This window comes from Monodelphis domestica, chromosome 2 (assembly GCF_027887165.1).
Source record: "Monodelphis domestica isolate mMonDom1 chromosome 2, mMonDom1.pri, whole genome shotgun sequence".
NCBI lineage: Eukaryota > Metazoa > Chordata > Mammalia > Didelphimorphia > Didelphidae > Monodelphis > Monodelphis domestica.
The window spans coordinates 79,518,771-79,530,939 of record NC_077228.1 but is presented as its reverse complement, the minus strand read 5'-3'; the positions used below and the strand labels follow the sequence as shown (position 1 = coordinate 79,530,939).

The 12,169-nt window shown below is 41.9% G+C and overlaps 1 protein-coding gene across 2 annotated transcripts in view; it reads left to right on the top strand.

Moving 5' to 3' along the window:
- Nucleotides 1-4,891: 4,891 nt before the first annotated feature.
- Nucleotides 4,892-12,169, top strand: part of RGS8 (regulator of G protein signaling 8) — a 71,497-nt gene continuing 64,219 nt past the window's right edge. Inside the window, exon 1 of one of the 2 annotated variants that reach the window (XM_007480925.3) lies at nt 4,892-5,406. In XM_007480925.3, coding sequence (XP_007480987.1) covers nt 5,299-5,406 — 108 coding nt within the window. In that variant the 5' untranslated portion in view covers nt 4,892-5,298. The remainder of the gene's footprint in view (nt 5,407-12,169) is intronic. The other variant, XM_056815621.1, reaches the window with a different exon arrangement.

Genomic DNA, 12,169 nt, shown 5'->3' with positions numbered 1-12,169 from the left:
CTCCTGACTCTCTGCTCCTCTCCTTCATTGAGTCCTTAGCATTGCTAGTGTTCTCCAACACAAATGCAATTTAATAAAATAAACATTTATTAACTACCTACCAAGGGTAGAGAGATCTCTATGAGTCATTAAATGAGAAGTAAAATTAGACCATAATATGAAATTTACATTCTAGAAGGGGGATAAGGTATATATACAGATTGCTACAATAAGCAACAATTCATACCAAGTATATTAAAATGGTTAAGACAAAGTGCTGGGGAGAAAATTATTTATGACACGTGGCATTAGGGAAGGCTTCCTGAAGGAAATACCATTAGATTTGGGCTTTAAAGGATAGATAGGAATTTAATAGGCAAAAAGGGGGAGGAAGGACATTACAGGGATGAGGAAGAGCTTTGGCTAGTTTGGACAGATGATTACAACACAACCCATCTCTGGCTCCCCCATAGCTGGAATTACAAGCATTAGCTACTGGGTCTGGCCATTGCAGACTTTTAAATAGAGTGATGAGATCACATTTATGTATTAGAAAGACTTATCAAGAAGGAGTATGAAGGGTAGATTAGAGGCCTGTGAAGGGAGGTAGAGACACTTCTTAGAAGGCCATGACAGTAGTCCAGATTGCAGTCTGTGAGTACTTTAGTCAGCAGCAATTTAAGCTAATCAGTGACTGAGGGCCACTTGAACTACAAGTAGGAGGTATTATGAGGGGAGTAGAGTTTATTTCAGGACAAATGTGCATTTTCACAACCATTCTTGTCTTCTACGAAGCCCTGTGAAACTCAGGGCTATGCTAGTTTATCACTGCTGTGCCCTCGTTGTTTGTTATAGATTTGTGATTAGGAAACCATTGGGGCTTACCTTAGGATGTCAACCTCTAGAGGGTATAGACTTCTTCCCTATGGCAGCAATTCTGGCAGAGGTCCCTGAACCTCTCTGAGAACACTGTTCTGGCACTTTGTAGCACTTCCCTGGCCTGCAGAATGCAAAGGATTCCTTTCCTTGCTCCACTCTTATTGACCCTACACAATAGGATGGGGCTCCAGTCTCTCATGGAGCTCTACCTTCAGGATCCCTGTGCAATTCACCAGGACCCACTCCCTCACTCACTCCATCCAGGGTTCCATTACCATGGAGCTCCTCTCCTGGCTGCTTTCTTCCTCTTGGGTTCCCAACTGGGTATATTTGGGGAACCAATGATCTCCCTCCCTCATTTGGAAAATCCTCTGCATCATCCCTGCAGCTCCTCTACCTTACTCTGCTGCTGCCATAGTTGTGCCACTCTTTCAATACTCTGTGCCATCACTGGCTATTGCCACCCCTCCAGCTCTCACCATAGAGATTTCTAGTACTAGCTCCAAGTTCAGACCCTTAACACAGCTGGGTGATGGAAATGCACCTTCACTAAGAAAGTTTTCCAAAGGTATTCCCATTAGCTCTTACTAAAAGGAGTTGAACTTTGTTTCAATTTTTAAACTTCCTAAAGATGAGACTGTTGGATCAGAGACCTTGACCTAGAGAGGAAATTAATGATTCATCTCTTCTCAACCCCCATCTTTCTCTTTACTCTTTTTATTTTATTTTATTTTTTGCAGATGAGGGAAGTGGGGCTCATCCATGATGTGATTTTGCATAAGGTCAAACAGGTAACAAGTGGCCAAAACCAGTCAGGATTCAAACCTAAATCCTCTAATTCCAAATCTTCCCATTGAACCATGGTCCCTGGAGGAGGCTTTCCTAAAATGTATGGAAAAGAGAACTTCCTGGAAGTCTGCATCAGAGTTTTCCCTATATTTCCAGATTTCTTGTATTCTTTCTCCAGACAGGCTTTTATGACAGATCTAACTTCTTTTCATTAGAATCTCTTGAGACTTTTTTTTTCTGGAGCAGCTGCCTCTTTTGGTCTTCTCTGGCTAAACCTTGGGTTTCAGTTTTCCTTGTATAATGGGATGAGTGTCCAATGGGGCTCCAGTCTTTAGAGCATTCTGCAAATTTACCCTTCCTAGTGGGTTATATGCAGCATTCTCTGCCTAGTTCCAACTCCATATATAGAGGCATAGTGAGTCCCTTTATGGCCAAGAATGACTGGGCTAGGGCTTGGGATTATTGCTGTAAATTGAAGAGGAATTTTCTGATTGGCTGAAGAGGCAAAAATGAGTTTAAATACAAAAGAATCTGTACTCCTTTGTTGGACTTTTTCTGATTTTTTTCTCCCTAGAATTTGTAGAAGCAAGGAATGCTGGGAGCCAATGAGTAGCAGGAAAGGCAGCTGACCCCTTCCCCTCCTCCCTAGCCATCATGTGACCCTGGGTCCCTGGTGATTGGCTTTTGTGTAAGTGTCTGTTCTTTCTTGATCTTAGGTGAATGAGTATCCAGCAATGGATTTGACCACATTATGACATCAGCTTTGAAAGGTTGGAGGATCCAGAAAAGATTCTCTTGGCAATCAGCATTGATAGTGAAGACCACGGCATCTGGTGGCATCAGTAATTAAGCCCAATGAGGAACCAAGTGACTCGCTTGACTGAGCCTGGCAGTCCAATTGACCTGTCAGCTGAGATGCTAAAGGGCCAGCCCAGCTGAGCAAAGGGTGTTGCTAGCCCATTACCAATGCTTTGCTCCAAAGCTCCCCAAAGGGAGAAAAAGACCTCCATGGCCAAGAATATCATCCCCACATGTTCCCACATCTATACTTCAATATTTTTCAAGCTAAAGCCCATTCTTACTTGGGACCTTGTTTGTGCAGAGGAGAACAGTGCCCCATTTGGGGGAATGTTTTTTGTAACTTCTGTCCTTGATATACTTTCTCAATAAATGTCCATTAACAAAAAAACCCTTACCCTCTATATTAGAATCAAAACTAAGTATTAGTTTCAAGGCAGAAAAAGCAGTAAGGGGTAGGCAATTGGGATTAAGTGACTTGCCTAGGGTCACACAGCCAAACAGTATCCGAGGTCACATTTGAATCCAGGACCTCCTGTATCTAAATCCACTGAGGCACTTAGCTTCTCCAAATAAATGTCCCTTTCCAAAAACTCTAATTGTTTGCAACTGGTTGATATGGGAGGGAAGGAGGGGAATATGCAGGCTGGGGCTTTTGAGCAAAAGTATTAGAAATGGGATGGGGAAGTGGCTCAGTAGATGGAGAATCAGGCCTGGAGATAGGAGGTCCTGGATTCAAATCTGATCTCAGATACTTCCCAGTTGTGTGACCCTGAGCAAATCACTTAACTCTCATTGCCTAGCTTTTACCACTCTTCTGCTTGGAACCAGTGCACAAGATTGATTCTAAGATGGAAGGTAAGGGTTTAAAAAAAAGATACTCTGTCATCAGTTTGAGATGAGGGTCTGGAGGTCAGAAAAGAGGTTCAGACTAAAGAAATAGGTGGGAGTTAAATACAAATATTAGAAATGAATCCTGAGAAGAGTATCCTTTAGGGGCTTACTGGTTGGTGTTGAGTGTGAGCTGGGGAAGAATCCCAGGAGGGGTGTTATACTAATTTATTAGTAATTAAAAGCTCTAATTCAAATTATTAAGACAAATATATATTTATATAATGTATATGTATATATATATATATATATATCCCCCCATCCAAACACCCCTTCCCACTTCTCCTAAAGACCTGAGATGCTCAGGACCACACCAGCAAGCAAAGCAGTTGGAGGATCATGAGAGGAAGATGAGGTTCAGAGTTAGAAGATTTTTTTTTTCACAAATCACCTCTGCTACTTGTTATACGTGTGACCTTGGCAAGTCCCTTTAGGACTTTAGCTTCCTCCTCTGTAAAATGAAGGAATTAGATAATCTCTAAGATCATTGCCCAGCTCTAGGCCTTATGCTCCATTTGGTTGAGAGGTTTTTCATTTGCTATGCAGCAGTCCTGGAAGGGTAAGGGTGAGTAAGGGAAGGGAAGGATAGCCTTCCTACAGCTACTTTTCTAGTTGAAATCAGGCATGCAGGTAGACAGCTGCCATTGCAGAGAAATGCACGTTGGTTCTCCATACGTGTCATTAGAAAGGCTGACCGTAGCATCAGACAGGGTGCGAGGCCTCTCAAGGACTGGATTGGGCATTGGTCCAAGCCCCACACCAGGTTTTGCTCCTGACCATCCAAATGGAACGTTATAGACAGAAGGGTCACATGGCTGCATTCTTTCCCTACTCACCCCTCCCTTCCTTTCTCCCATCCTTGCCACCACATCCCCCACCGAACACAGATGGGGCAGATGGTAGGGGGGAGGGGGTCTGGGGGCCTGCCTGGAGCAGAGAGAGTATGAAATAACACTGAACAATTTATGCATTGCACAATTCCCTTTCTCATTTTTCTTCCCTTCCTGAGAAAGTTCTAATCTATACTTTCTTTAAGCTGAAGAAATACTCCACATGTCTAGACAAAAGTGGTCCTACTCATTCCGTTAATATTTCTTAAGTGCCTACTCCATGCAGTATATTTTGCTAAACAAGACTAGTATTTCTGTAGTCCTTTACATATATCATCTCATCCCTCTGTAAGTTGGTAATATTATTATCTCCATTTTACAAATGAGGAAATAAGCTCAAAAAAGTTAAGTTCTTTGCCCATAGTCTAATGTTAGAGAGTAGAAGAGGCAGATTTTGAACCAAATTCTTCCCATCTCCAGGTATAGGACTGTTCAATAGATATATAAATATCTCTATATAAAACAGTGTATAAAATCATGTAATTATAGATAACTATGAAGACTATAAGAACAACAGCTATGGAGAATAGGGGAGAAAACTAGAGAAAATTCAAAGCAAAATCAATAATGTTATGCCCCTTTCCCTCATTCTCTCATTAAGCCTGTTTCCATCCCCAGGCTTATTTATTTTGGGGTGATTCTCTCTCTCTCTCTCTCTCTCTCTCTCTCTCAGAGAGTATGTGTATGTTGACAGCAGAGCCTCCTTTCTCGTTCCTTTTTTTTCCTATTTTAGTTTTCTTTTCTCTGGATCTGTTCCTTCATTCCTCCACCTCCACCTTTGTCTCTCCCAGAAACCTGTGAATTCCAAAGAGCCTCCAGCCTCAGGCAGCTGCCAGGAGTGAGAGCAACAGAGCCTGTGCCATCCTGCATAAGTCTGTGTGTGCCTCCCCCAACTCTGTGTGCGTGTGTGCATCATCTGTAAGAGCTCCCCTCTCTCCCCCCTCCCCTCCACCTCCCATTCCTTTTCTTTTCATGAGATGCAGAGCTAGGAGAGGAGCGGGAACAGCATGTCTCTGCAGTTGTTCTAATCTGGAGACTCTTGTGGTCAGGTTGGCTGCCCCTCGGCTCTCCAATGTACCAAGAGGCAGCAGACTCTGTCATTCAGGGCCTCGTTGAGCCATGCCCAGACGGAGCCCATCCCAGCTGTGTTTCTCCTGCCGCACTGACCACTGCCAGACAGGTAAGGAAAGCATGGCAGCTTGCATCACAGGGACTCAGTCCTTAGGATCCAGCAGAGGCTCTGAGAGGGCAGGGCTGCAGGGTGTTCCCCGCTTCCTGCCCTTCCCCCCTCCCCCAAACCCCTCAGCTCCTCCGACCACCCCTTCGTAGCTGACCCGGACACTGAGCCTGGCTAGGAACAACAGGCCAGCTCAAGGGTGGAAAGGCTCTGCTGGAACTCTCATCAATTTCTTTAAGCTGCTTCTGTCAAGAGTCTGAAGGCTGTGTCCACTCTTCTTAATTAGCCAGCTCTAAGCTTCTAAGCTGCACATTGTCTCATCTTTACCTTCTTCCTTATACCAAGTGAAACTCTCCAGATTACCTGATGCCAGATTTCGTAGTCTCTCTCTCTCTCTCTCTCTCTCTCTCTCTCTCTCTCTCTCTCTCTCTCTCTCTCTCTCTCTCTCTCTCTCTCTCTCTCTCTCTCTCTCTCTCTCTCTCTCTCTCTCTCTCTCTCTCCTCTCTCTCCCTCTCTCTCTCCCCTCATCCCTTCCCACTATTGTTACGGTAATAATTTCAGACTGCTATCTTGAGACATGACATCTTCACTATTTTCAGATTCATTCATTCATTCATTCATTCATTCATTCAATCATTCATTTTGTTGTTGTTGTTTTAGCTGGATCATACTCGAATTGGTCTGCTTTGTTTTTAATTGGGAGGCAGGTCAGGTGATAAATGCTGCCTTAGGAGGGTTCCAATTTACAATGAGTTAGAGTGAGATAAAAATATGTTGGAGATGGCAGGTTCAAAACACTAGGCTTGGCACTTGCTAAATGAGTCCCTTCTAGGGTTGCCTAATGTGTGACTTTCTTTAGAAACAGTTCCCTCTCCTTGCTGTATAATTTGACACAATCTATTTTATCAGGCACTCTATAATAAACTCCCTGTGGCCCTGGCCTCCAGGAGTTTGAAGTCAAATGAAACAACATGGAAAGTCCATGTCATCCTTTTTGGGGGGTTATTTTGGGTTAGTTTGTTCTCATAGCCTTGGAAAACTTTAAGATTTTCTTGAGAGGGTCTGGAAAGTGGAGGAGTAAAAAAGTTGTTATTATGGGAATATAAATGCTTTAAAAAAGTTATAAAGGTTTAAAAAACCCAAAGTGGTATTATTATTGTTTTTATTATTATTGTTATTAGGATTATTTTGGAAGCCATGGCTTCACAACCAATAAAGAATGTATTTAGTGAATGCCTGCTACGTGTTCAGTTGCCTTTATGGAAGAAGTCTGTGTTGGGGAACAGAGGAGAGACATGCATTTTTGTGTTCAGATTTTCACAACGTCGCTAGACTGAGACAAAATAGAAGCTGTACTACTCTGTTTGAAATAGGTCCTGGATTGTGAGATCCTTTTGACATTCCTCTCAGTCTATATACTATGTAGGATGCAAATAGTATCTAAAAATTCTTCAACAGATCCCGTTATCCTTCTCATCTTAGTCCAGTTGAATAAAATATATTTGTGAATGAAGTAGTTTCTGCACGAGCCAGTTGACTCTGAGCTGAGGAAAACTATTCCTGACCATCCAAATGGGTTAGATTGCATCCATAAGTCTGAGCAGCAGCAGCTTCACAGATGTGAGGCAACCCCAGTGTTGGGTGGGGTGAAAAGGTGTAGATGGCTTACTAGGCATAGCCCATTCCTTCTTTGACACTTCAATGGATTCGCCATCTTGTTGATCTGTGTATTGCCTCCTCTCTATAACTTTGCAGATCACAACCTATCTAACTCCCTTTCATCCTATATAGCTTTTGTCCATCTCCTTTGGCAAAAGAGGGTATGCTCCAAGTGGTAGAGACTTTCTTCTAGTTCTCTTGACATTTTCATGAATACCAAAAGATTATATAGGCTTTTCATTAGTTATCCCTTGTTCCCATTATGAGACTGGTTCATTTTCTCCCCCACCCCAGACATGCCTCCTTCTTATGACATCCTTTCTGTCACTTCTACTGAATAATTCTTCATTGGCTGTGTTGTAGCCTCTCCATGTCCAACATGTACCTCTTCATTGCTTGTTGGGTGATCTCAACTTTAATTCTCTAGAAATAGTGTGGTCTTCCATGACTTGTAGACATACTGAATGAATATTGTTTTTTAAAAAGATGGGCCTTTGTTTCAGGGAAACAATTTGGGTTGTTAAAAATGATGGTACCATTTCCCAATATCAATAACCTTCTTTCTTCCTCCTGTTCAACTTTGGGCTCAGCTCATGGCCCATTTGCTGTGCCAATCTTAGATTTCTACAGGATGAACCACCAGTTCTATGGGTCATCCACTCAAATGCATATCATACTCTGGGGAATAGATATTCTTCATCCACTTCATTTTCAGATGTGGATGGTGAGGTCATACTTTTTTGAGTCCATCACTATTTCCTGGGGAAAATAATCCCAAATCAAAACAACTTGGAATTTATGTTTTATTGATGGTGAATTGGACTTGTATACAAAAGTCAGCACATTTCATTTTTTCCCACTATACTTTATTGTTTTTATTTTTGTTTCGTCTATGTACTTAAAGACTGATTAGTGGTTCCTGATGTGCCTAATTTAGACAAGTTCTTTGGATTCCTCTGTACTGGGGCTCCCCATTTCTGAGAATCATTTCTTGGCATCCCTCCTTGGTATCAGAATTTACAAGATGTCTATAAAGTGCCTGGAGCCCCTTAGGAATGGGGCCCAGAATGATCAGGGTATCTGAGAAGCTGTGACACTTTTTACAAATAGAACCCAGTGGGAACTTTTAGCCTTAGGCCTATATGAAAAAGAGAGGTCAGCGGGCCTGTGTCAGGCAGAATTTGTTCAGTCTCCCCTTCATTAGAGTGTACTCATACAACACTTCCTCCTGTCCCCAGTGAAGACAGAAGGGCATATTCAGCATCTACATAGAATTTCTCAGTCCTCTCCTTGGTTCCAGAAGGGACTTGTAAAAAGGGAAAATTCTACTTGGAGGGCTGTTTCCACAATGTCATCTCCAATGCTGCTGCTGCTGCTGCTGCTGCTGCCCCAGCCCCTTAGGTCTGGCTGCAATGGATTTTTCTTTTTGTATAATTCAAGAAGGCTGGTTGCACTGGGGCAGAGTAGAAATGAAGGAGATGTAGGGGGGAAGTATGCAAGCTTCCTGCTGGCAGTCATTAAAAAAAAAGGATTAGAATGAGCTCAACTTACAGGTGGGGGGCTGATAGGGGTGGGAGTAGGGTGGAATGGGTGGGAATTATGCTGGGTCTGCTAACTGCAGGCAGCTGTGGACCTCAGCAGTCAATGGCAAATCCTTTATTATTGTTTAAGGGCTGGGGGAAGAGATTCAAAACCAGTGCCCTGGCATTGAACAGTGGGAGCACAAAGTACCTCACTCTTACATCTTTGCCCTGAGCTTTTACCACTGGATCTTGGGCTCTGTTTCTGGCAGCATTCCACTCCCACTCACCAACACATACCCAGGGCGGGACCTCTGCCACTTCTGTCAAACCCTGCAGTACATACCTACTCCCCAATATTGCCCCCAAATGCATTTTCCTTGTTCTGCTCTCTGGGAAGTTATGGATGACATAGTAACCTTATTCATTTAGCCCCTAGCTATTCATAGCCCCTTTCTCTCCTTTTGCTCAGTAAGAATCCACCTGAACATCAGGGAACTATTTATTAAAAACTTTTGTGTTTAAGGTGGGACTCATGCTGAAGAAAAGCTAGGTATGGCTAGTGGGACTGGGAGAAGTGACTGTCTTCATTAAGGGTCTCTTGTTCCTAGGGCTGTGACCCTGTATTAGGTTCTGGGAATACAAAGAAACAAATACTCTCAGTCATATAATAATGGGGGAGAAGCCATGTACACATATACAAAAAGAAAAACCAAGTCATTTTTAGAAGGAGGGTTTGGGGAGAAGAGTCACTAATGGCTAGGGGGGTGAGGGGGATAAAGAAAAGCCTCATATAGGAGATCCCAACTGAGTTGAACTTTGAAAGGTGTGAGGTAGTCTGGTTGGAGGAGATGAAGAGGAATGTCATCCTTGAAGAATACTGCGTGAGGGACCAATACACCATAACCCTAGAAAGTTAAGTTGGAGCCAGGATATAAAGGGCATTAAAAGCCAAATAAGAGTTTATATTTAAGACCAAAGGCAAAAAAGGAGGCCAAATGTAGCTTCTTGAGCAGGGGAGAGATGTGATCACAACTAGGCTTTAGGAAAATCAGGTTTGGAGATGGTAGAGACTTGAAGAAGGGGAACCAAATGAAGATTTTTTGCAATGGTCCAGATAAGAGGTCATGAGGAATTAGGATGGTAGCCAAGAGAACGGAGAGAAGGTGATGGATGTGAATGATTTTGTAGAGACTTGCAAACTGATTGGATACAGAGGGTGGGAGAGAAATGAGTTGAGTGTGACTCCTAGGTTGAGGGCCTGGATGCTTTGGAAGGATGGGAATGCCCTAGATAGAAACAGTGAAGTTAGTAATGGGCATGGGTTTTGTTTTTGTTTGCCCAAGGGATCAAATGCCTATGGGAAATCAAGACTTTCTTGATGTCTCCCATTGGGTAAACTCAGAGCTCAAGAAATATTCTATTTTTAATTCCTTATTTGTAATTATATGGTAATTGCAATATTTCATAATAGGGTGTATATAGCACTTTGTGTTGATGTCAACTTCCTACTAGACTATACAGTCTTCAGTGGCAGAATCTAAGCTTTGGATGAGTGAGGGTGCTGTCTGACAACAGTAGACAGCTCAATTCTATAAATATTTGTTATGAATTAAGGCATTTGTTTTAGATCCGTGATACTTTGAGAGGTGTCCAGTCCTCAAAATGTTTGCAGTATAGAGGTGGTGGTAGGGGGGTTATTAGGATAACATTTTCAAGCTGAAAGAAATCTTAGTGGTTGGCCCCATGCATTTTATGGATGTAGAAATGGAGATCTAGAGAAATAACTTGCCCAAAGTCACACAATTTCTGAGCATAGAAATGGAATTTTGACTCCAACTCCTTTGTCTCCAGAGTTAGATCTCTTTTCATTGTACTATGTTGTCTTCTAGTGGAGGTAGCTAAAAATACTGTAAGATACTAACACAGATAGCAAAATATATGCAGTTGTAATTATTGTATAATTACAATGAGGGAGTTAAATTGAATCATAGTAATACTTTATTGAACATCTATTGTACACAGTGCTATACAAGATGGCGTATAAGGATAAATATGGACTTAACCTTTTGGATTCCAACCTTGTATTTTTCTGAAAATAGAGTTATTTACTATAGAAAAAAAGAAAGCCCCCCAAATTAAATAGGATCATGGAAGTCAGGTAGTCTTTTAAAGAGAGGAGAAACCAGATCCCCCCCCCCCCAAATACCAGGAGCAAATAAATCATCCTGTTTTTTATTTTAATCTTAAGAGAGGTTGTTTCTTAGTCCTCTCTAGCTCCTGAACATAAGGTAGGGGCATGAAATAAAATTTGCTTTCTCAATACCTGGGTCACATGTTCAAAAGGGGCTTTTGTACTTATCATACATTTTGATTACAATGATGGTTGGTCAGTTCACTATGTGGGCATTTCCCCAGAGACATTAAAACTTCCTGCTCCTCGTAGCTATTACAGAAAGCATAATGGATTTTGTCAACCCTAGGTCTTAGCACCAAAGTCTTTGGCAATTTCTGTCTTAGGGATGTTAGACACTGGTGATAGTAAGGATGTGGAAGCTCAGGACCCCAAGTTTTAGACTTGATTTTAATTCTAGAAGAAGGCTGGAGTGCTTCTTGCTCCCCACTTTTAGATTCTCCCCTTGTTGCCATACTGTTTTCCTTTTAAGTTCACTCCCATTCTCAGTAAATTATTTTTCTTTTAAGTTCACTCTGTTAAACATATATATATAAAGCCTCACCTCCTGTCTTAGAATAAATACTGTGGCAGTGGGGGTTAAGTGACTTGCCCAGGGTGATAAAGCTAGGAAGTGTCTGAGGTTGGATTTGAACCCAGGACTTTCCCATATTTAGGTTTGGTTGCCAATCCACTGAGTCACTCAGAAGCCCCTGGTAAAAATTTGTTATTGATATATACTGATTATGGTGGCTATTGTCCAGCTGTTATCCAGGCATCTTCTCTTATTTCTCAAGGCGTTCCCAAGGGTTTAATTATCATCCAAACACAGATGATTCCCAGGTTTGTATATCCAGTTCTAGACCACTTCTGAGCTCTAGTTTCATATCAATTGCTGCCCTTTGTACATTCCTAACTGGATATCCTGGAGATGCCTCAAACTCATGTCAAAAACAGAACATTTTTTTTTTTGTTTTCCCTCAACACTATTCCTTTACAAAACTTCACTGTTCCTATGGAAGGTTCTCCCATTATTCCAGTCTTCCAGATTTGTAACCTCTGCATTATGCTGGGCTCCTTACTCGCCATTACTTCATGTAGCCAATCAATTGCCAATTCTTGCAACTTTGTCTCCATAATATCTCTCCTATCTAATCCTTTCTCTAAGGTCCTAAAGTTACCACCTTAGTTCAAGCCATCATCACCTTTTATCTAGACCAAAGCTAAAAAATCAAATAGAAATATACCCTGGAAGCAGCATATGACTGAGGAAACCACAGAAGAACATTAGCAATTTTGTACAGGTATACGATCCACATTGTGACTTTCTTCATCACAATTTTGATATATCATGGACTGGCATAAGAAATTAAATAGGAATTTTGGGGGAGTTGTGTGGAAGCCACAGATGACA